At 45.7% G+C, this 24,797-nt stretch overlaps 1 protein-coding gene across 4 annotated transcripts in view; it reads left to right on the top strand.

Annotated features, from left to right (window-relative positions):
• Nucleotides 1–24,797, top strand: part of LOC139411745 (b(0,+)-type amino acid transporter 1-like) — a 95,343-nt gene that overhangs the window by 66,043 nt on the left and 4,503 nt on the right. For all 4 annotated transcript variants that reach the window (XR_011634626.1, XM_071158440.1, XM_071158439.1 and 1 more), the window contains 9 exons: nucleotides 5,018–5,165; nucleotides 7,908–8,150; nucleotides 9,126–9,251; nucleotides 11,210–11,309; nucleotides 12,212–12,256; nucleotides 13,648–13,771; nucleotides 13,962–14,065; nucleotides 14,227–14,323; nucleotides 24,369–24,518. Coding sequence is in view for 3 of the 4 variants with exons in the window: in XM_071158440.1 (XP_071014541.1) it covers nucleotides 5,018–5,165; nucleotides 7,908–8,150; nucleotides 9,126–9,251; nucleotides 11,210–11,309; nucleotides 12,212–12,256; nucleotides 13,648–13,771; nucleotides 13,962–14,065; nucleotides 14,227–14,323; nucleotides 24,369–24,518 (1,137 nt within the window). In the remaining variant the exon portion in view is untranslated. The remainder of the gene's footprint in view (nucleotides 1–5,017; nucleotides 5,166–7,907; nucleotides 8,151–9,125; nucleotides 9,252–11,209; nucleotides 11,310–12,211; nucleotides 12,257–13,647; nucleotides 13,772–13,961; nucleotides 14,066–14,226; nucleotides 14,324–24,368; nucleotides 24,519–24,797) is intronic.

The raw sequence follows: 24,797 nt of genomic DNA, 5'->3' as shown, positions 1-24,797 counted from the left end.
TCCCCCTTTCCCTTTCCCCAACTGACTAGGTATCCCCTTTCCCCAACTGACTAGGTACCCCCCTTTCCCCAACTGACTAGGTATCCCCTTTCCCCAACTGACTAGGTATCCCCCTTTCCCTTTCCACAACTGACTAGGTATCCCCCTTTCCCCAACTGACTAGGTATCCCCTTTCCCCAACTGACTAGGTATCCCCCTTTCCTCTTCCCCAACTGACTAGGTATCCCCCTTTCCCTTCCCCCAACTGACTAGGTATCCCCCTTTCCCCAACTGACTAGGTACCCCCTTTCCCCAACTGACTAGGTATCCCCTTTCCCCAACTGACTCGGTATCCCCTTTCCCCAACTGACTAGGTATCCCCTTTCCGCTACTGAGTAGGTATCCCCTTTTCCCAACTGAGTAGGTATCTCCTTTCCCCAACTGACTAGGTATCCCCTTTCCCCAACTGACTAGGTATCCCCCTTTCCCCAACTGACTAGGTATCCCCTTTCCCCAACTGACTAGGTATCCCCTTTCCCCAACTGACTAGGTATCCCCTTTCCCCAACTGACTAGGTATCCCCTTTCCCCAACTGAGTAGGTATCCCCCTTTCCCTTTCCCCAACTGAGTAGGTATCCCCCTTTCCCCAACTGACTAGGAATCCCCCTTTCCCCTTCCCCAACTGACTAGGTATCCCCCTTTCCCTTTCCCCAACTGACTAGGTATCCCCCTTTCCCCAACTGACTAGGTATCCCCCTTTCCTTTTCCCCAACTGAGTAGGTATTCCCCTTTCCCCAACTGACTAGGTATCCCCCTTTCCCCAACTGAGTAGGTGTCCCCCTTTCCCCAACTGACTAGGTATCCCCTTTCCCTTTCCCCAACTGAGTAGGTACCCCCTTTCCCTTTCCCCAACTGACTGGGTATCCCCCTTTCCCCAAATGACTAGGGATCCCCCTTTCCTTTTCCCCAACTGAGTAGGTATCCCCCTTTCCCCAACTGACTAGGTATCCCCCTTTCCTTTTCCCCAACTGAGTAGGTATCCCCCTTTCCCCAACTGACTAGGTATCCCCCTTTCCCTTTCCCCAACTGACTAGGTATCCCCCTTTCCCTTTCCCCAAATGACTGGGTATCCCCCTTTCCCCAACTGACTAGGTATCCCCCTTTCCCCAACTGACTAGGTATCCCCTTTCCCCAACTGAGTAGGTATCCCCTTTCAACAACTGAGTAGGTATCCCCTTTCCCCAACTGAGTAGGTATCCCCTTTCCACAACTGAGTAGGTATCCCCTTTCCCCAACTGACTAGGTATCCCCCTTTACCCAACTGACTAGGTATCCCCCATTCCCCAACTGACTAGGTATCCCCCTTTCCCCAACTGAGTAGGTATCCCCCTTTCCCTTTCCCCAACTGAGTAGGTATCCCCCTTTCCTTTCCCCAACTGACTGGGTATCCCCCTTTCCCCAACTGACTAGGTATCCCCCTTTCCCCAACTGACTAGGTATCCCCTTTCCCCAACTGAGTAGGTATCCCCTTTCAACAACTGAGTAGGTATCCCCTTTCCCCAACTGACTAGGTATCCCCTTTCCCCAACTGACTAGGTATCCCCCTTTCCTCTTCCCCAACTGACTAGGTATCCCCCTTTCCTTCCCCCAACTGACTAGGTATCCCCCTTTCCCCAACTGACTAGGTACCCCCTTTCCCCAACTGACTAGGTATCCCCTTTCCCCAACTGACTCGGTATCCCCTTTCCCCATCTGAGTAGGTATCCCCTTTCCCCAACTGAGTAGGTATCCCCTTTCCCCAACTGAGTAGGTATCCCCTTTCCCCAACTGACTAGGTATCCCCCTTTCCCCAACTGACTAGGTATCCCCTTTCCCCAACTGACTAGGTATCCCCTTTCCCCAACTGACTAGGTATCCCCTTTCCCCAACTGACTAGGTATCCCCTTTCCCCAACTGAGTAGGTATCCCCTTTCCCCAACTGACTAGGTATCCCCTTTCCCCAACTGACTAGATATCCCCTTTCCCCAACTGAGTAGGTATCCCCTTTCCCCAACTCACTAGGTATCCCCTTTCCCCAACTGACTAGGTATCCCCATTTCCCCAACTGAGTAGGTATCCCCCTTTCCCCAACTGACTAGGTATCCCCTGACTAGGTCTCCCCCTTTCCCTTTCCCCAACTGACTAGGTACCCCCTGACTAGGTATCCCCTTTCCCCAACTGACTAGGTATCCCCTTTCCCCAACTGACTAGGTATCCCCCTTTCCTCTTCCCCAACTGACTAGGTATCCCCCTTTCCCTTCCCCCAACTGACTAGGTATCCCCCTTTCCCCAACTGACTAGGTACCCCCTTTCCCCAACTGACTAGGTATCCCCTTTCCCCAACTGACTCGGTATCCCCTTTCCCCATCTGAGTAGGTATCCCCTTTCCCCAACTGAGTAGGTATCCCCTTTCCCCAACTGACTAGGTATCCCCTTTCCCCAACTGACTAGGTATCCCCTTTCCCCAACTGACTAGGTATCCCCTTTCCGCTACTGAGTAGGTATCCCCTTTTCCCAACTGAGTAGGTATCTCCTTTCCCCAACTGACTAGGTATCCCCTTTCCCCAACTGACTAGGTGTCCCCCTTTCCCCAACTGACTAGGTATCCCCTTTCCCCAACTGACTAGGTATCCCCTTTCCCCAACTGACTAGGTATCCCCTTTCCCCAACTGACTAGGTATCCCCTTTCCCCAACTGACTAGGTATCCCCCTTTCCCTTTCCCCAACTGAGTAGGTATCCCCCTTTCCCCAACTGACTAGGTATCCCCCTTTCCCCTTCCCCAACTGACTAGGTATCCCCCTTTCCCTTTCCCCAACTGAGTAGGTATCCCCCTTTCCCCAACTGAGTAGGTATCCCCCTTTCCCCAACTGACTAGGTATCCCCCTTTCCCCTTCCCCAACTGACTAGGTATCCCCTTTCCCTTTCCCCAACTGAGTAGGTACCCCCTTTCCCTTTCCCCAACTGACTAGGTATCCCCTTTCCCCAACTGACTAGGTATCCCCTTTCCCCAACTGAGTAGGTACCCCCTTTCCCATTCCCCAACTGAGTAGGTATCCCCCTTTCCCCAACTGACTAGGTATCCCCCTTTCCCCTTCCCCAACTGACTAGGTATCCCCTTTCCCTTTCCCCAACTGAGTAGGTACCCCCTTTCCCTTTCCCCAACTGACTAGGTATCCCCCTTTCCCCAACTGACTAGGTATCCCCCTTTCCTTTTCCCCAACTGAATAGGTATTCCCCTTTCCCCAACTGACTAGGTATCCCCCTTTCCCCAACTGACTAGGTATCCCCCTTTCCCCAACTGAGTAGGTATCCCCCTTTCCCCAACTGACTAGGTATCCCCCTTTCCCCTTCCCCAACTGACTAGGTATCCCCTTTCCCTTTCCCCAACTGAGTAGGTACCCCCTTTCCCTTTCCCCAACTGACTAGGTATCCCCCTTTCCCCAACTGACTAGGTATCCCCCTTTCCTTTTCCCCAACTGAGTAGGTATTCCCCTTTCCCCAACTGACTAGGTATCCCCCTTTCCCCAACTGAGTAGGTATCCCCCTTTCCCCAACTGACTAGGTATCCCCTTTCCCTTTCCCCAACTGAGTAGGTACCCCCTTTCCCTTTCCCCAACTGACTGGGTATCCCCCTTTCACCAACTGACTAGGTATCCCCCTTTCCCTTTCCCCAACTGAGTAGGTATCCCCCTTTCCCCAACTGACTAGGTATCCCCCTTTCCTTTTCCCCAACTGAGTAGGTATCCCCCTTTCCCCAACTGACTAGGTATCCCCCTTTCCCTTTCCCCAACTGACTAGGTATCCCCCTTTCCCTTTCCCCAACTGACTGGGTATCCCCCTTTCCCCAACTGACTAGGTATCCCCCTTTCCCCAACTGACTAGGTATCCTCTTTCCCCAACTGAGTAGGTATCCCCTTTCAACAACTGAGTAGGTATCCCCTTTCCACAACTGAGTAGGTATCCCCTTTCCCCAACTGACTAGGTATCCCCCTTTCCCCAACTGACTAGGTATCCCCCATTCCCCAACTGACTAGGTAACCCCCTTTCCCCAACTGAGTAGGTATCCCCCTTTCCCTTTCCCCAACTGAGTAGGTATCCCCCTTTCCTTTCCCCAACTGACTGGGTATCCCCCTTTCCCCATCTGACTAGGTTTCCCCTTTCCCCAACTGAGTAGGTATCCCCTTTCCCCAACTGAGTAGGTATCCCCTTTCCCCAACTGAGTAGGTATCCCCCTTTCCCTTTCCCCAACTGAGTAGGTACCCCCTTTCCCTTTCCCCAACTGACTAGGTATCCCCCTTTCCCTTTCCCCAACTGAGTAGGTATCCCCCTTTCCCCAACTGACTAGGTATCCCCTTTCCCTTTCCCCAACTGAGTAGGTATCCCCTTTCCGCTACTGACTAGGTATCCCCTTTCCCTTTCCCCAACTGACTAGGTATCCCCTTTCCCCAACTGAGTAGGTATTCCCCTTTCCCCAACTGACTAGGTATCCCCTTTCCCCAACTGACTAGGTATCCCCTTTCCCCAACTGAGTAGGTATCCCCTTTCCCCAACTGACTAGGTATCCCCTTTCCCCAACTGACTAGATATCCCCTTTCCCCAACTGAGTAGGTATCCCCTTTCCCCAACTGACTAGGTATCCCCTTTCCCCAACTGACTAGGTATCCCCATTTCCCCAACTGAGTAGGTATCCCCCTTTCCCCAACTGACTAGGTATCCCCTGACTAGGTATCCCCCTTTCCCTTTCCCCAACTGACTAGGTACCCCCTGACTAGGTATCCCCTGACTAGGTATCCCCTGACTAGGTATCCCCTGACTAGGTATCCCCCTTTCCCTTTCCTTACATATAAAACAATGTTCACATTAAGACACATGGTTGAGTGTTAAAACATTCACATACACAAAGCTTCCCAACAGGAGACGGGGGTTTAATCGCTGGTTCTACCGCCTGTATCACCCTCACAGGAAGTTGTCATAACCACTTCCTGTCTCTCTCTGCAGGTGGGCCTTTTGAGTGGGATCTGTCTGATCGTAGGAACCATGATCGGCTCCGGTATCTTCGTCTCCCCTAAGGCAGTGCTGCTGGAAACGGGAGCCGTAGGACCTTGTCTGTGTGTCTGGGCCGCCTGCGGGGTGCTAGCTACACTGGGTGAGGACACACACACACACAGGCTACATTGGGTGAGGAGAAAGAAAGAAAGAAAGAAAGAAAGAAAGAAAGAAAGACATACAGACATACAGACAGACAGACAGACAGACAGACAGACAGACAGACAGACAGACCATAAACTGAGATAGATTACCTGACTAACCCTGTCCTAGGTAATATCTAACCAGTCACTAGTGGTCGGAAAGAATGATAGGAAACTCCTAAATCAGGAATGACCAAGTGAGAAGGGCTCCGTGTGAGAAGGGCTCCGTGTGAGAAGGGCCCCGTGTGAGTAGGGCCCCGTGTGAGAAGGGCTCCGTGTGAGAAGGGCTCTGTGGGTGAAGGAGTCTATGTGAGAAGGGCTCCGTGTGAGAAGGGCCCCGTGTGAGAAGGCTCCGTGTGAGAAGGGCCCCGTGTGAGAAGGGCTCCGTGTGAGAAGAGCTCTATCTGAGAAGGCCCCGTGTGAGAAGGGCCCCATGTGAGAAGGGCTGGAGCTGCATCCCAGATGGCACCCTAACCCTATGGGTCGTGGTCCTACTACCCCATAGGGCCCTGGTCTAAAGTAGTGCACTATATAGGGAATAGGGTGCCATAGGGCCCTGGTCTAAAGTAGTGCACTATAAAGGCAATGGGGTGCCATAGGGCTCTGGTCTAAAGTAGTGCACTATATAATAGGGAATAGGGTGCCATTTGGGAGGCATCCTGACTGTGAGAAGGATTGTGTCAGTGTGTTCAATCCCCTCAAACCAGTAAACAGAAACATGGACATAGTGCAACCAACATGAACCCTGCTGAGTTATAAGAGGCTAGGAGGGAATTCCTCTCACAACATGAACCCTGATGACTTATGATGAGTCTAGGATAGAATTCATCTCCTGATTGATTAGTTAGTAACTCTTATTTGACTAGTTAAGAACTCCCCTGGTTGTCTAAGTCTTATTTGATTAGTTACTAACTCCCCTGGTTGTCTAGGTCTTAATATATTAGTTAGGAACTCACCTGGTTGTCTAGGTCTTAATTGATTAGTGAAGAACTCACCTGGTTGTCTAGGTCTTAATTGATTAGTGAAGAACTCACCTGGTTGCCTATGTCTTAATTGATTAGTTACAAATGCACCTGGTTGTCTAGGTCTTAATTGATTAGTGACGACTCACCTGGTTGTCTAGGTCTTAATAGATTAGTTAGGAATTCACCTGGTTTTCTAGGTCTTAATTGATTAGTGAAGAACTCACCTGGTTGCCTATGTCTTAATTGATTAGTTACAAATTCACCTGGTTTTCTAGGTCTTAATTGATTAGTGAAGAACTAACCTGGTTGCCTATTTCTTGATTGATTAGTTACAAATTCACCTGGTTGTCTAGGTCTTAATTGATTAGTGAAGAACTCACCTGGTTGTCTAGGTCTTAATTGATTAGTGAAGAACTCAACTGGTTGCCTATGTCTTAATTTATTAGTTACAAATTCACCTGGTTTTCTAGGTCTTAATTGATTAGTGATGAACTCACCTGGTTGTCTAGGTCTTAATTGATTAGTGAAGAACTCCCCTGGTTGCCTATGTCTTAATTGATTAGTTACAAATTCACCTGGTTGTCTATGTCTTAATTGATTAGTGACGACTCACCTGGTTGTCTAGGTCTTAATAGATTAGTTAGGAATTCACCTGGTTTTCTAGGTCTTAATTGATTAGTGAAGAACTCACCTGGTTGCCAATGTCTTAATTGATTAGTGAATAACGCACCTGGTTGTCTAGGTCTTAATTGATTAGTGAAGAACTCACCTGGTTGTCTAGGTCTTAATTGATTAGTTAAGACTCACCTGGTTGTCTAGGTCTTAATAGATTAGTTAGGAATTCACCTGGTTTTCTAGGTCTTAATTTATTAGTGAAGAACTCACCTGGTTGCCTATGTCTTAATTGATTAGTTACAAATTCACCTGGTTTTCTAGATCTTAATTGATTCGTGAAGAACTCACCTGGTTGCCTATGTCTTAATTGATTAGTTACAAATTCACCTGGTTTTCTAGGTCTTAATTGATTATTGAAGACTCACCTGGTTGTCTAGGTCTTAATTGATTAGTTAGGAACTCACCTGTTTTTTTAGGTCTTAATTGATTAGTTAGGAACTCACCTGGTTTTCTAGGTCTTAATTTATTAGTGAAGAACTCGCCTGGTTTTCAAGGTCTTAATTGATTATTGAAGAACTCACCTGGTTGGCTAGGTCTTAATTGATTAGTTAGGAATTCACCTGGTTTTCTAGGTCTTAATTGATTAGTGAAGAACTCACCTGGTTGTCTAGGTCTTGATTGATTAGTTAGGAACTCACCTGGTTGTCTAGGTCTTAATTGATTAGTTAGGAACTCACCTGGTTGCCTAGGTCTTAATTGATTTGTTAGGAACTCACCTGGTTGTCTAGGTCTTAATTGATTAGTTAGGAACTCACCTGGTTGCCTAGGTCTTAATTGATTTGTTAGGAACTCACCTGGTTGTCTAGGTCATAATTGACTTAGTTAGGAACTCACCTGGTTGTCTAGGTCTTAATTGATTAGTTAGGAACTCACCTGTTTGTCTAGATCTTAATCAATAGGTTAAGAACTCACCTGGTTGTCTAGGTCTTAATCGATAGGTTAAGAACTCACCTGGTTGTCTAGGTCTTAATTGGACACATTGATAGGAAATCCCCTGAAGCAGCAGCAGGTCTCGTGTCAACTAACTGCCTGTCTCTGAGCCTGCCTGTCTGCCTGCAGGGGCGCTGTGTTACGCGGAGCTGGGCACCATGATCACTAAGTCTGGAGGGGAATATGTGTACTTGATGGAGGCCTATGGGTCAGTGACGGCCTACCTCTACTCATGGAGCACCATCATGGTCCTACAGCCCTCCGCCTTCGCCATCATCGCCCTGAGCTTCGCAGAGTACACCTCCACACCGTTCTACCCAGGATGCACTCCTCCCATTGTGGTCACCAAGTGCCTGGCTGTAGTGTGCATATGTGAGTGTGAATCTTTCTTGAATTATGAAAAATCCTAATAGAAAACAATTGGCATGCACTTCCCGAATGGACTGAATTAAAACCATGGCTCTATCTAAATTTGTGTTCCTTGCATTGTATTGGAGAAGATCCAAGGTCCCTCCCCTCTGCAATGCCTTTTGAGAAGAGAGGATGCCTGGGATCGAGTAAAGATTAATTAAAAAATAGCCATGACATAGCCATGACTTGACCCCCACATGCTCTTCCTGCCTTGTGTTCTTCTCCTCCTCCTCTTCCCCTTTTCTCCTCCTCTTCCTTGTCTCCTCCTCCTCCATCTCTTGCTCCCGCCTCCTCCGCCTCCTGCTCCCGCCTCCTGCTCCTCTAGTATCTTAGAAACAATCAAATGTTGTTGTTCACTTGAGCAAGGCTCTTAACCCCTGAACTGATCCCCAGGCTCTTTAACCCCTGAACTGATCCCCAGGCTCTTAACCCCTAAACTGATCCCCAGGCTCTTAACCCCTAAACTGCTCACCAGTCTCTTAACCCCTAAACTGCTCACCAGTCTCTTAACCCCTAAACTGATCCCCAGGCTCTTAACCCCTAAACTGCTCACCAGTCTCTTAACCCCTAAACTGCTCACCAGTCTCTTAACTCCTAAACTGCTCACCAGTCTCTTAACCCCTAAACTGCTCACCAGTCTCTTAACCCCTAAACTGCTCCCTGGGCACTACAGTAGCAAGACACTAGTAGATGCCCACAGTTCCAGCCTCATTCGTGTGTGTGTGTGTGTGTGTGTGTGTGTGTGTGTGTGTGTGTGTGTGTGTGTGTGTGTGTGTGTGTGTGTGTGTGTGTGTGTGTGTGTGTGTGTGTGTGTGTGTGTGTGTGTGTGTGTGTGTGTGTGTCGGAGTGGTTGACTACAACAGAAGACCAACTTCTGTCTCGTATGGATTAATAAAATATTCCTCCTCTTCTTCCTTCCTCTTCCTCCCCCTCCAGTTCTGATCGTGTCGGTGAACTGTCTCAGTGTGAAGTTAGCCAGCTATGTCCAGAACTTCTTCACTGCAGCCAAGCTTCTCATCATCCTGGTCATCATAGTGGCGGGCATCGTCCTCTTGGTACAAGGTTGGTACTTTACACATTCTGTCTGCTTCCCTTATGGCACCCTATTCCCTATATAGTGCACTACTTTAGACCAGAGCCCTATGGCACCCTATTCCCTATTCAGTGCACTACTTTAGACCAGAGCCCTATGGAACCCTATTCCCTACATAGTGCACTACTTTAGACCAGAGCCCTATGGCACCCTATTCCCTATATAGTGCACTACTTTAGACCAGAGCCCTATGGCACCCTATTCCCTAATTTAGGTGTGGCATAACAAAGGGGTTGAATACTTATTGATTCAAGACATTTTAGTTTTTCTAATTAATTTGTAAACATTTCTAAAAACGCAATACCACTTTGACAATAATGGAGTATTGTTTGTAGGCCAGTAAGACCAAATCTAAATTTAATACATTTGAAATTCAGGCCGTAATACAACCAAATATTGAAAAAAATCAAGGGGCGTGACTCACTTTCTGAAGCCAATATTCAAACCAAAAACTTTGAAGGCCGACGAAGTGGTTCCATGTGAACAGCAGTTAAGGGCAAACGTCGTTCGGAAGGGAGGGGCGACGGCCTCAAAACACCAGTCTCAACGTCAACAGTGAAGAGGAGACTCCGGGATGCTGGCCTTCTAGGCAGAGTTCCTCTGTCCAGTCTCAACGTCAACAGTGAAGAGGAGACTCCGGGATGCTGGCCTTCGAGCCAGAGTTCCTCTGTTCAGTCTCAACGTCAACAGTGAAGAGGAGACTCCGGGATGCTGGCCTTCGAGCCAGAGTTCCTCTGTTCAGTCTCAACGTCAACAGTGAAGAGGAGACTCCGGGATGCTGGCCTTCTAGGCAGAGTTCCTCTGTCCAGTCTCAACGTCAACAGTGAAGAGGAGACTCCGGGATGCTGGCCTTCTAGGCAGAGTTCCTCTGTCCAGTCTCAACGTCAACAGTGAAGAGGAGACTCCGGGATGCTGGCCTTCTAGGCAGAGTTCCTCTGTCCAGTCTCAACGTCAACAGTGAAGAGGCGACTCCGGGATGCTGGCCTTCGAGCCAGAGTTCCTCTGTTCAGTCTCAACGTCAACAGTGAAGAGGAGACTCCGGGATGCTGGCCTTCTAGGCAGAGTTCCTCTGTCCAGTCTCAACGTCAACAGTGAAGAGGCGACTCCGGGATGCTGGCCTTCTAGGCAGAGTTCCTCTGTCCAGTCTCAACGTCAACAGTGAAGAGGCGACTCCGGGATGCTGGCCTTCGAGCCAGAGTTCCTCTGTTCAGTCTCAACGTCAACAGTGAAGAGGAGACTCCGGGATGCTGGCCTTCTAGGCAGAGTTCCTCTGTCCAGTCTCAACGTCAACAGTGAAGAGGCGACTCCGGGATGCTGGCCTTCGAGCCAGAGTTCCTCTGTTCAGTGTCTGTGTTCTTTTGTCCATCTTAATCTTCTTTGTTTTTATTGGCCAGTTTGAGATATGGCTTTTTCTTTGCAACTTTGCCTAGAACGCCAGCACTGCGAAGTCGCCTCTTCACTGTTGACGATGAGACTGGTGTTTTGTGGGTACTATTTAATAAAGCTGCCAGTTGAGGACTTGTGAGGCGTCTGTTTCTCAAACTAGACACTCTGATGTACTTGTCCTCTTGCTCAGTTGTGCACCGGGGCCTCCCACTCCTCTTTCTATTCTGGTTAGAGCCAGTTTTCTAATGATGAATTAGCTTTTTAAAATGATAAACTTGGATTAGCTAACACAACGTGTCATTGGAACACAGGAGTGATGGTTGCTGATAATGAGCCTCTGTTCGCCTATGTAGATATTCCATTAAACATCACCCGTTTCCAGCTACAATAGTCATTTAAAACATTAACAATGTCTACACTGTATTTCTGATCAATTTTATGTTATTTTAATTTACAATAAATGTGATTTCTTTAAAAAACAAGGACATTTCTAAGTGTCCCCAAACTTTTGAACAGTAGTGTATACACTGTTTGTGTCCAGGAAACACTGAGAATCTGTCCAACCCATTTGAAGGAGCCTCAACCTCCTTTGGATCCATTGGACTGGCATTTTACAACGGGCTCTGGGCCTACGATGGGTGGTAAGACTACATCTGCTTCCCAAATGGCACCCTACTTCCTATATAGGTCAATACTTTTGACCAGGGCCCGTAGTGCTCTAGTCAGGGCCCGTAGCGCTCTAGTCAGGGCCCGTAGCGCTCTAGTCAGGGCCCGTAGTCTGTAGGGCCCGTAGCGCTCTAGTCAGGGGGGCTGTAGCGCTCTAGTCAAGGGGGGCTGTAGTGCTCTAGTCAGGGGGGACCAGTAGCGCTCTAGTCAGGGGGGCCCGTAGCGCTCTAGTCAAGGGGGATCCATAGCGCTCTAGTCAAGGGGGCCCGTAGCGCTCTAGTCAGGGGGCCCGTAGCGCTCTAGTCATTGGGGCCCGTAGCGCTCTAGTCAGGGGGGGCCCGTAGCGCTCTAGTCAGGGGGGGCCCATAGCGCTCTAGTCAGGGGGGCCCGTAGCGCTCTAGTCAGGGGGGCCCGTAGCGCTCTAGTCAGGGAGGGCCCGTAGCGCTCTAGTCAGGGGGGCCCATAGCGCTCTAGTCAGGGGGGCCCATAGTGCTGTAGTCAGGGCCCATAGTGCTCTAGTCAGGGGGGCCCATCGTGCTCTAATCAGGGGGGCCCATAGTGCTCTAGTCAGGGCCCGTAGTGCTCTAGTCAGTGGGCCAGTGGTGCTCTAGTCAGGGGGGCCTGTAGTGCTCTAGTCAGTGGGCCAGTGGTGCTCTAATCAGTGGGGGCCTGTGGTGCTCTAGTCATGGGGGCCCGTGGTGCTCGAATTAGGGCCCGTGACGCTCTAGTCAGGGTCTTTGGCGCTCTAGGCAGGGCCCATAGTGCTCCAGTCAAACTATTGCACTAAGCTGGGGGTTGGGTATCATTGGGGATTTCTGTTTTGAATGTCAACCCAACCTGTTTATGCGTGGTTCTATAAACACGTGTTTTCTCTCAGGAATCAGCTGAACTTTATAACAGAGGAGCTGAAAAACCCAAACAGGTGAGTGTCCATACAGCTGACATTTAGGGTTAGTCCAAAATGGCGCCCTGTTCCCTGATGGTCCCTGGTCATCAGTAGTGCACTATGTAAGGAACAGGGTGCCATTTGGAACGCAATAACAGTTACATGACCTTCAGCACAGTCAAGCAAGTTAATGTTTCCAACAGTTTACTAAACTAGTGATTTAGAACAGCAGTTACCACAAGTCAGAACAAAGACAACAGGAGCACTGCCTGCGCTCTTCCTGCACCAATTAAACATCCTCAAATCTCCTATAATAACCTTAGTCTAACAAACTTAACCATAAACAAATTAGTCCATTCAACATAGCTAAATATCATGTGGCTGTCCATAGTACTTGATCAGAATCACTGTTATAATCTTTGGCCTGTACAGAGAATTAAGTAAAAACCACAAGTCCAAATCTCTGTGTCCATCTATCCATGGTTTAGGAAAGGGCTGATTTAGCTAGCTAGCTACTGCAGGACATCAAGCAGACCAGAAACAAACAAGTTTTTCTGACTATGATGACGTTTTGCCTAGGATGTGATTTGATTGGTGTGAAGCCAAATCCAAAGTGGCCTCCCTTGTGGGGTGGTTTTGGTGCACCAGGACTATCCACAGCTGAGCTCATCTCAATGCTGATTGGTTAATTATTTTTATTTAAAAAAATATCAAAGGAAGTCAAATGCTCGCTGGAATCAATCAATCAAATGCTTCTGCGGTAACATGTCATACTCATTTTGGCCAGACAGCATCAGATACATCTGCTACACATACTGAGACAGGGGGGCGCTGTTTCCCTCGCTCTTATGATTTCTCTGATGAGATTGATTCAGCCACTTGAGGTTCTGAGCATGTTTGATTCAGCCACTTAAGAATTGATTCAGCCACTTCAATTGATTCAGCCACTTCAATTGATTCAGCCACCTCAATTGATTCAGCCACCACAATTGATTCAGCCACTTAAGAATTGAAGGAAAATTATGAAAACACAGAGACAAAAGATAAAGTGTTTAATAATTGTATTTGTTTTATTGGTCTGATATTCGGGGAAGCCTGAGTTCCCTTGGCATTCACACGCCACCTCCTTTCCTGTTAGGGAGACAACAAGAGTTTAATCAACTCTCTGTCTCTGTCTCTATCTGTGTGCTACATAATCCATTAACACTGGTCTCTGTGTAACATGTGTTGGTTGTAGTCTCTCTATCTCACACCAACTCTCTGTCTCTCTAAATCTCTCTATCTCTCTCTCTATATATCTCTCTCTCTATATATATCTCTCTCTATATATCTCTCTATATATATCTCTCTCTCTATATATATATATCTCTCTCTCTATATGTCTCTCTCTCTATATATATATCTCTCTCTCTATCTATCTCTAACAGAAACCTTCCCCTGGCCATTATCATTGGTATTCCCTTGGTGACTTTGTGCTATGTGCTGGTCAACATTGCCTACTTCAGCGCCATGACCCCTGCGGAACTACTGCAGTCTTCCGCTGTTGCTGTGGTAAGAGGGTCGTCATGGAGATAGAGAGGGACGGAGACAGAGGAAGCCATTGGTGTGGCTCATCATATCTCCCTTAGCAAGAACAAGACACATTCTTTCAACAACAAACAATTACATTTTATTTTTTGTCCCCCCCCCCCCCCCCCCCCCACCCCCCGTGTCCTCGGAGGGGCTTGTTTGTGCCCCTTAGACTTTTGGTGACAGAGTGCTGTACCCCCTGTCGTGGGTAGTCCCTGTGTTTGTCGTCTTCTCCACCTTCGGAGCGGCCAATGGGACCTGCTTCACAGCCGGCAGGTAAAGGGACAACTTCAGGAAGACGTTTTTTTGCTAATCAAATTTAATCAAAACAAATGTATTTTATAAAGCCCTTTTTATATCAGCAGTTGTCACAAAGTGTTAAAACATATTGCCAGTATTATGTTGAACTAACATGTTTGTGCTCTGTCCCACCTCAGGTTGACCTATGTGGCAGGAAGAGAGGGTCACATGGTAAAGATCTTGTCCTATATCAGTCTGAAGCGCCTCACTCCTTCCCCCGCACTCATCTTCAATGTAAGTCTGAGATATTACATGATGTCTCTATGTTGATCTCCTCACCTCAACTCTACCCAGCTCATTGTGCTCTAACTCAACTCAGTCTACTCTAATAGCCCAATATGACCATGACTGAATGTTAAGTCCTGTGTGTTTTAATGAGGAGACGGAACACCAAGGATATTATAGTTTTATGTCTTTAGATTCGTGTTTATTTCTATTAGTTGAAAGATTTTTATGTGAAATTCAGTTTAGTTTGTTTTCAGATCCACCCCAGCTAGCACATTTTATTCCTTGGAAGTTGTCGGACCATACGTTTTGGTTTCCCCATTTGTTCTGGGAAACGAAGCTGTACGTTTCCTGACCAGTAAAACTGAATGTTTTTCAGAGACAGAATCGTAAAATCACGAAATTGGGGGGGGAAAATGGGTAAATTACAAAAAAACACCTAAAAAACATTAACAAACTTCCAAAGAGGAGGACTATCCGTACCAATTTTTTTTATTGTATTTCCAGGCACTAGCATTTCATCCCATATAAAGTTGGTTTAGACATTATTCTTCCGCCCTTGGATGATAGAGAGAAATATGGTGACTCCTATTGTCCTGGAAGAGGTAGTCCCTTAAACATTGTAATACGGTATCACCTAACACCATGGAAGAGGTGGTCTCCACTGATATATCCCTTAAACAGTATATCCCTTGGCATGCCCATACTCCTATATTTCACAATAATGCCTTGGGGTCTGGAGGGCGGTCTTTTGCATCCCCTCAATGGTCCAAATGTAGAATCTGGACCCTGAGAGATATCAATCTGGACCCTGAGAGATATCCATCTGGACCCTGAGAGATATCAATCTGGACCCTGAGAGATATCAATCTGGACCCGTAGAGATATCAATCTGGACCCTGAGAGATATCAATCTGGATCCTTAGAGATATCAATCTGGACCCTGAGAGATATCAATCTGGACCCAACTACCGAACCATCCTATGATGGGATTTATAAATACATTTCCTGGGCTCCTGAAAGGACTGATCTTTATATATAAACATCTCTTGGAAAGCTCATATTCTGAGCATTAAAAAAGTATGGGTCTACAGATCTAAATGATTCTGAACAACCTTTTAACTGGAACAGAATATTTCAAAAATATGACCTTGACATCCCGTAATCCAAACTATCAATTTACAGTGCCTTGCGAAAGTATTCGGCCCCCTTGAACTTTGCAACCTTTTGCCACATTTCAGGCTTCAAACATAAAGATATAAAACTGTATTTTTTGTGAAGAATCAACAACAAGTGGGACACAATCATGAAGTGGAACGACATTTATTGGATATTTCAAACTTTTTTAACAAATCAAAAACTGAAAAATTGGGCGTGCAAAATTATTCAGCCCCTTTACTTTCAGTGCAGCAAACTCTCTCCAGAAGTTCAGTGAGGATCTCTGAATGATCCAATGTTGACCTAAATGACTAATGATGATAAATACAATCCACCTGTGTGTAATCAAGTCTCCGTATAAATGCAAGAAGATTTGTCTTCCAACAAGACAATGATCCAAAACATAAAGCAAAATCTACAATGGAATGGTTAAAAAATAAACATATCCAGGTGTTAGAATGGCCAAGTCAAAGTCCAGACCTGAATCCAATCGAGAATCTGTGGAAAGAACTGAAAACTGCTGTTCACAAATGCTCTCCATCCAACCTCACTGAGCTCGAGCTGTTTTGCAAGGAGGAATGGGAAAAAATGTCAGTCTCTCGATGTGCAAAACTGATAGAGACATACCCCAAGCGACTTACAGCTGTAATCGCAGCAAAAGGTGGCGCTACAAAGTATTAACTTAAGGGGGCTGAATAATTTTGCACGCCCAATTTTTCAGTTTTTGATTTGTTAAAAAAGTTTGAAATATCCAATACATGTCGTTCCACTTCATGATTGTGTCCAACTTATTGTTGATTCTTCACAAAAAAATACAGTTTTATATCTTTATGTTTGAAGCCTGAAATGTGGCAAAAGGTCGCAAAGTTCAAGGGGGCCGAATACTTTCGCAAGGCACTGTATACATTTTAAGTTTGTTCACAGGAAACATTTAAAGTTTGTTCACAGACTATTTTTAACACCAAGGAAACATTTTAAGATGAAATTGGCCCCAACTGTTCACTGAAACCTGTAGGAAACATACTGAAAGAATGTTGTTTCTTAATGTTAATGTACCAATGTCAAACCAGTTGGAGAACGTTCCTAGAACGTTACCAATGTCAAACCAGTTGGAGAACGTTCCTAGAACATTACCAATGTCAAACCAGTTGGAGAACGTTCCTAGAACATTGCCGGAATGAAATGCAACTGTTTGTACTTTTAGGAAACGTTCTGTTGAAGTAATAAAGCACCACTTTGTCAAGTTCCTTAAATGTGACCGACCACCTCGATTCGGTCTGAAGTAGCAAAATTTGAAATTGTGTTTTGTTTAAAAACTTTGGATAGAAGTAGAGACTCAGAGCTCATACACTGCAGTTGAGGAATAATGGGAAAGTAATTCTGCTTTGAAAGTTCATTAACTTGTAACGTCACTTTTGAGAAAATGACCCTTGAATATTTTGGTACACCTACTGGAGAGCTCTCCTTTGTCTACACCCATTCAACATCGTTCAAACCCTCCCCACCCATCTCTTTAACGATTCACGTGATTCGCTAAACAGAGTGAGTAAGGTAGTAAACAAGGAAAGCGATCTTACACGTAATGTTAGGTAGCGAGCCAGCAAACTAACGTTCGCTAGCTAACAGCTTTAACTTGCAATGAAAAAAGGCCTTTCTGACTCATATTGAAACGTATGATATCTGAAAATGTAAAATTCTGTTTACCCTGTTGTTGTTGTTGTGATTGTATGGTATTCTGGCCGTATTCTACATTATCCCAGCAGACATCAACACCCTGATCAACTACTTCAGTTTACCCTGTTGTTGTTGTTGTGATTGTATGGTATTCTGGCCGTATTCTACATTATCCCTGCAGACATCAACACCCAGATCAACTACTTCAGTTTACCCTGTTGTTGTTGTTGTGATTGTATGGTATTCTGGCCGTATTCTACATTATCCCAGCAGACATCAACACCCTGATCAACTACTTCAGTTTACCCTGTTGTTGTTGTTGTTGTGATTGTAGGGTATTCTGTCCGTACTCTACATTATCCCAGCAGACATCAACACCCTGATCAACTACTTCAGTTTACCCTGTTGTTGTGGTTGTAGGGTATTCTGGCCGTATTCTACATTATCCCAGCAGACATCAACACCCTGATCAACTACTTCAGTTTACCCTGTTGTTGTTGTTGTTGTGGTTGTAGGGTATTCTGGCCGTATTCTACATTATCCCAGCAGACATCAACACCCTGATCAACTACTTCAGTTTACCCTGTTGTTGTTGTTGTTGTGATTGTAGGGTATTCTGGCCGTACTCTACATTATCCCAGCAGACATCAACACCCTGATCAACTACTTCAGTTTACCCTGTTGTTGTTGTTGTTGTGGTTGTAGGGTATTCTGGCCGTATTCTACATTATCCCAGCAGACATCAACACCCTGATCAACTACTTCAGTTTACCCTGTTGTTGTTGTTGTTGTGGTTGTAGGGTATTCTGGCCGTATTCTACATTATCCCAGCTGACATCAACACCCTGATCAACTACTTCAGTTTACCCTGTTGTTGTTGTTGTTGTTGTTGTGATTGTAGGGTATTCTGGCCGTATTCTACATTATCCCAGCTGACATCAACACCCTGATCAACTACTTCAGTTTACCCTGTTGTTGTTGTTGTGGTTGTAGGGTATTCTGGCCGCATTCTACATTATCCCAGCAGACATCAACACCCTGATCAACTACTTCAGTTTACCCTGTTGTTGTTGTTGTGGTTGTAGAGTATTCTGTCCGTATTCTACATTATCCCAGCTGACATCAAGACCCTGATCAACTACTTCAGTTTACCCTGTTGTTGTTGTTGTTGTTGTGATTGTAGGGTATTCTGGCCGTACTCTACATTATCCCCGCAGACATCAACACCCTGATCAACTACTTCAGTTTACCCTGTTGTTGTGGTTGTAGGGTATTCTGGCCGTATTCTACATTATCCCAGCAGACATCAACACCCTGATCAACTACTTCAGTTTACCCTGTTGTTGTTGTTGTTGTGGTTGTAGGGTATTCTGGCCGTATTCTACATTATCCCAGCAGACATCAACACCCTGATCAACTACTTCAGTTTACCCTGTTGTTGTTGTTGTTGTTGTTGTGATTGTAGGGTATTCTGGCCGTATTCTACATTATCCCAGCAGACATCAACACCCTGATCAACTACTTCAGTTTACCCTGTTGTTGTTGTTGTTGTGGTTGTAGGGTATTCTGGCCGTATTCTACATTATCCCAGCTGACATCAACACCCTGATCAACTACTTCAGTTTACCCTGTTGTTGTTGTTGTTGTTGTTGTGATTGTAGGGTATTCTGGCCGTATCTACATTATCCCCGCAGACATCAACACCCTGATCAACTACTTCAGTTTACCCTGTTGTTGTTGTTGTTGTGGTTGTAGGGTATTCTGGCCGTATTCTACATTATCCCAGCAGACATCAACACCCTGATCAACTACTTCAGTTTACCCTGTTGTTGTTGTTGTTGTTGTGATTGTAGGGTATTCTGGCCGTACTCTACATTATCCCAGCAGACATCAACACCCTGATCAACTACTTCAGTTTACCCTGTTGTTGTTGTTGTGGTTGTAGGGTATTCTGGCCGTACTCTACATTATCCCAGCAGACATCAACACCCTGATCAACTACTTCAGTTTACCCTGTTGTTGTTGTGGTTGTAGGGTATTCTGGCCGTACTCTACATTATCCCAGCAGACATCAACACCCTTATCAACTTGTTTACCCTGTTGTTGTGGTTGTAGGGTATTCTGGCCGTACTCTACATTATCCCCGCAGACATCAACACCCTGATCAACTACTTCAGTTTACCCTGTTGTTGTTGTTGTTGTGGTTGTAAGGTATTCTGGCCGTATTCTACATTATCCCAGCTGACATCAACACCCTGATCAACTACTTCAGTTTACCCTGTTGTTGTTGTTGTTGTTGTGATTGTAGGGTATTCTGGCCGTACTCTACATTATCCCCGCAGACATCAACACCCTGATCAACTACTTCAGTTTACCCTGTTGTTGTTGTTGTTGTGGTTGTAGGGTATTCTGGCCGCATTCTACATTATCCCAGCAGACATCAACACCCTGATCAACTACTTCAGTTTACCCTGTTGTTGTTGTTGTGGTTGTAGAGTATTCTGTCCGTACTCTACATTATCCCAGCAGACATCAACACCCTGATCAACTACTTCAGTTTACCCTGTTGTTGTTGTGGTTGTAGGGTATTCTGGCCGTACTCTACATTATCCCAGCAGACATCAACACCCTTATCAACTACTTCAGTTTACCCTGTTGTTGTGGTTGTAGGGTATTCTGGCCGTATACTACATTATCCCAGCAGACATCAATACCCTGATCAACTACTTCAGTTTACCCTGTTGTTGTTGTTGTTGTTGTGGTTGTAGGGTATTCTGGCCGTATTCTACATTATCCCAGCAGACATCAACATCCTGATCAACTACTTCAGTTTACCCTGTTGTTGTTGTTGTGGTTGTAGGGTATTCTGTCCGTACTCTACATTATCCCAGCAGACATCAACACCCTGATCAACTACTTCAGTTTACACTGTTGTTGTGGTTGTAGGGTATTCTGGCCGTACTCTACATTATCCCAGCAGACATCAACACCCTGATCAACCACTTCAGTTTACCCTATTGTTGTTGTTGTAGGGTTTTCTGGCCGTCCTCTACATTATCCCAGCAGACATCAACACCCTGATCAACTACTTCAGTTTACCCTGTTGTTGTTGTTGTGGTTGTAGGGTATTCTGGCCGTATTCCACATTATCCCAGCAGACATCAACATCCTGATCAACTACTTCAGTTTACCCTGTTGTTGTTGTTGTGGTTGTAGGGTATTCTGTCCGTACTCTACATTATCCCAGCAGACATCAACACCCTGATCAACTACTTCAGTTTACACTGTTGTTGTGATTGTAGGGTATTCTGGCCGTACTCTACATTATCCCCGCAGACATCAACACCCTGATCAACTACTTCAGTTTACCCTGTTGTTGTTGTTGTTGTGGTTGTAGGGTATTCTGGCCGCATTCTACATTATCCCAGCAGACATCAACACCCTGATCAACTACTTCAGTTTACCCTGTTGTTGTTGTTGTGGTTGTAGAGTATTCTGTCCGTACTCTACATTATCCCAGCAGACATCAACACCCTGATCAACTACTTCAGTTTACCCTGTTGTTGTTGTGGTTGTAGGGTATTCTGGCCGTACTCTACATTATCCCAGCAGACATCAACACCCTTATCAACTACTTCAGTTTACCCTGTTGTTGTGGTTGTAGGGTATTCTGGCCGTATACTACATTATCCCAGCAGACATCAATACCCTGATCAACTACTTCAGTTTACCCTGTTGTTGTTGTTGTGGTTGTAGGGTATTCTGGCCGTATTCTACATTATCCCAGCAGACATCAACATCCTGATCAACTACTTCAGTTTACCCTGTTGTTGTTGTTGTGGTTGTAGGGTATTCTGTCCGTACTCTACATTATCCCAGCAGACATCAACACCCTGATCAACTACTTCAGTTTACACTGTTGTTGTGGTTCTAGGGTATTCTGGCCGTACTCTACATTATCCCAGCAGACATCAACACCCTGATCAACCACTTCAGTTTACCCTGTTGTTGTTGTTGTAGGGTATTCTGGCCGTCCTCTACATTATCCCAGCAGACATCAACACCCTGATCAACTACTTCAGTTTACCCTGTTGTTGTTGTTGTGGTTGTAGGGTATTCTGGCCGTATTCTACATTATCCCAGCAGACATCAACATCCTGATCAACTACTTCAGTTTACCCTGTTGTTGTTGTTGTGGTTGTAGGGTATTCTGTCCGTACTCTACATTATCCCAGCAGACATCAACACCCTGATCAACTACTTCAGTTTACACTGTTGTTGTGGTTGTAGGGTATTCTGGCCGTACTCTACATTATCCCAGCAGACATCAACACCCTGATCAACTACTTCAGTTTACCCTGTTGTTGTTGTTGTGGTTGTAGAGTATTCTGTCCGTATTCTACATTATCCCAGCTGACATCAAGACCCTGATCAACTACTTCAGTTTACCCTGTTGTTGTTGTTGTTGTTGTGATTGTAGGGTATTCTGGCCGTACTCTACATTATCCCCGCAGACATCAACACCCTGATCAACTACTTCAGTTTACCCTGTTGTTGTGGTTGTAGGGTATTCTGGCCGTATTCTACATTATCCCAGCAGACATCAACACCCTGATCAACTACTTCAGTTTACCCTGTTGTTGTTGTTGTTGTGGTTGTAGGGTATTCTGGCCGTATTCTACATTATCCCAGCTGACATCAACACCCTGATCAACTACTTCAGTTTACCCTGTTGTTGTTGTTGTTGTTGTTGTGATTGTAGGGTATTCTGGCCGTACTCTACATTATCCCCGCAGACATCAACACCCTGATCAACTACTTCAGTTTACCCTGTTGTTGTTGTTGTTGTGGTTGTAGGGTATTCTGGCCGTATTCTACATTATCCCAGCTGACATCAACACCCTGATCAACTACTTCAGTTTACCCTGTTGTTGTTGTTGTTGTTGTGATTGTAGGGTATTCTGGCCGTACTCTACATTATCCCCGCAGACATCAACACCCTGATCAACTACTTCAGTTTACCCTGTTGTTGTTGTTGTTGTGGTTGTAGGGTATTCTGGCCGCATTCTACATTATCCCAGCAGACATCAACACCCTGATCAACTACTTCAGTTTACCCTGTTGTTGTTGTTGTGGTTGTAGAGTATTCTGTCCGTACTCTACATTATCCCAGCAGACATCAACACCCTGATCAACTACTTCAGTTTACCCTGTTGTTGTTGTGGTTGTAGGGTATTCTGGCCGTACTCTACATTATCCCAGCAGACATCAACACCCTTATCAACTACTTCAGTTTACCCTGTTGTTGTGGTTGTAGGGTATTCTGGCCGTACTCTACATTATCCCCGCAGACATCAACACCCTGATCAACTACTTCAGTTTACCCTGTTGTTGTTGTTGTTGTGGTTGTAAGGTATTCTGGCCGTATTCTACATTATCCCAGCTGACATCAACACCCTGATCAACTACTTCAGTTTACCCTGTTGTTGTTGTTGTTGTTGTGATTGTAGGGTATTCTGGCCGTACTCTACATTATCCCCGCAGACATCAACACCCTGATCAACTACTTCAGTTTACCCTGTTGTTGTTGTTGTTGTGGTTGTAGGGTATTCTGGCCGCATTCTACATTATCCCAGCAGACATCAACACCCTGATCAACTACTTCAGTTTACCCTGTTGTTGTTGTTGTGGTTGTAGAGTATTCTGTCCGTACTCTACATTATCCCAGCAGACATCAACACCCTGATCAACTACTTCAGTTTACCCTGTTGTTGTTGTGGTTGTAGGGTATTCTGGCCGTACTCTACATTATCCCAGCAGACATCAACACCCTTATCAACTACTTCAGTTTACCCTGTTGTTGTGGTTGTAGGGTATTCTGGCCGTATACTACATTATCCCAGCAGACATCAATACCCTGATCAACTACTTCAGTTTACCCTGTTGTTGTTGTTGTTGTGGTTGTAGGGTATTCTGGCCGTATTCTACATTATCCCAGCAGACATCAACATCCTGATCAACTACTTCAGTTTACCCTGTTGTTGTTGTTGTGGTTGTAGGGTATTCTGTCCGTACTCTACATTATCCCAGCAGACATCAACACCCTGATCAACTACTTCAGTTTACACTGTTGTTGTGGTTCTAGGGTATTCTGGCCGTACTCTACATTATCCCAGCAGACATCAACACCCTGATCAACCACTTCAGTTTACCCTATTGTTGTTGTTGTAGGGTTTTCTGGCCGTCCTCTACATTATCCCAGCAGACATCAACACCCTGATCAACTACTTCAGTTTACCCTGTTGTTGTTGTTGTGGTTGTAGGGTATTCTGGCCGTATTCCACATTATCCCAGCAGACATCAACATCCTGATCAACTACTTCAGTTTACCCTGTTGTTGTTGTTGTGGTTGTAGGGTATTCTGTCCGTACTCTACATTATCCCAGCAGACATCAACACCCTGATCAACTACTTCAGTTTACACTGTTGTTGTGATTGTAGGGTATTCTGGCCGTACTCTACATTATCCCCGCAGACATCAACACCCTGATCAACTACTTCAGTTTACCCTGTTGTTGTTGTTGTTGTGGTTGTAGGGTATTCTGGCCGCATTCTACATTATCCCAGCAGACATCAACACCCTGATCAACTACTTCAGTTTACCCTGTTGTTGTTGTTGTGGTTGTAGAGTATTCTGTCCGTACTCTACATTATCCCAGCAGACATCAACACCCTGATCAACTACTTCAGTTTACCCTGTTGTTGTTGTGGTTGTAGGGTATTCTGGCCGTACTCTACATTATCCCAGCAGACATCAACACCCTTATCAACTACTTCAGTTTACCCTGTTGTTGTGGTTGTAGGGTATTCTGGCCGTATACTACATTATCCCAGCAGACATCAATACCCTGATCAACTACTTCAGTTTACCCTGTTGTTGTTGTTGTGGTTGTAGGGTATTCTGGCCGTATTCTACATTATCCCAGCAGACATCAACATCCTGATCAACTACTTCAGTTTACCCTGTTGTTGTTGTTGTGGTTGTAGGGTATTCTGTCCGTACTCTACATTATCCCAGCAGACATCAACACCCTGATCAACTACTTCAGTTTACACTGTTGTTGTGGTTGTAGGGTATTCTGGCCGTACTCTACATTATCCCAGCAGACATCAACACCCTGATCAACCACTTCAGTTTACCCTGTTGTTGTTGTGGTTGTAGGGTATTCTGGCCGTACTCTACATTATCCCAGCAGACATCAACACCCTGATCAACTACTTCAGTTTCGCCCAGTGGGGGTTCTACGGCCTCACAGCTCTCGCTCTCATCGTCATGCGCTTCACCAGGAAGGAACTCAAGAGGCCCGTCAAGGTAAGACTAGATTCACATTGCCATACACCCAAGTCTTGAATATTAATTGTTGTATTGAACCTTTATTTAACTGGGCAAGTCAGTTAAAGAACAAATTATTATTTTCAATGACGGCCTAGGAACAGTGTTAACTGCCTTGTTCAGCGGCAGAACGACAGATTTTTTTACCTTGTCAGCTCAGGGATTCGATCTAGAAACCTTTCAGTTACTGGCCCAAAGCTCTAACCAGTAGGCTACCTGCAGCCCCTCATCTCTTGGCTATTGGAAGAGCATAGTTAC

Source organism: Oncorhynchus clarkii, chromosome 6 (genome assembly GCF_045791955.1).
Source record: "Oncorhynchus clarkii lewisi isolate Uvic-CL-2024 chromosome 6, UVic_Ocla_1.0, whole genome shotgun sequence".
NCBI classification, from domain to species: Eukaryota; Metazoa; Chordata; class Actinopteri; order Salmoniformes; family Salmonidae; genus Oncorhynchus; species Oncorhynchus clarkii.
This window is presented reverse-complemented; position numbering and strand designations above follow the sequence as displayed.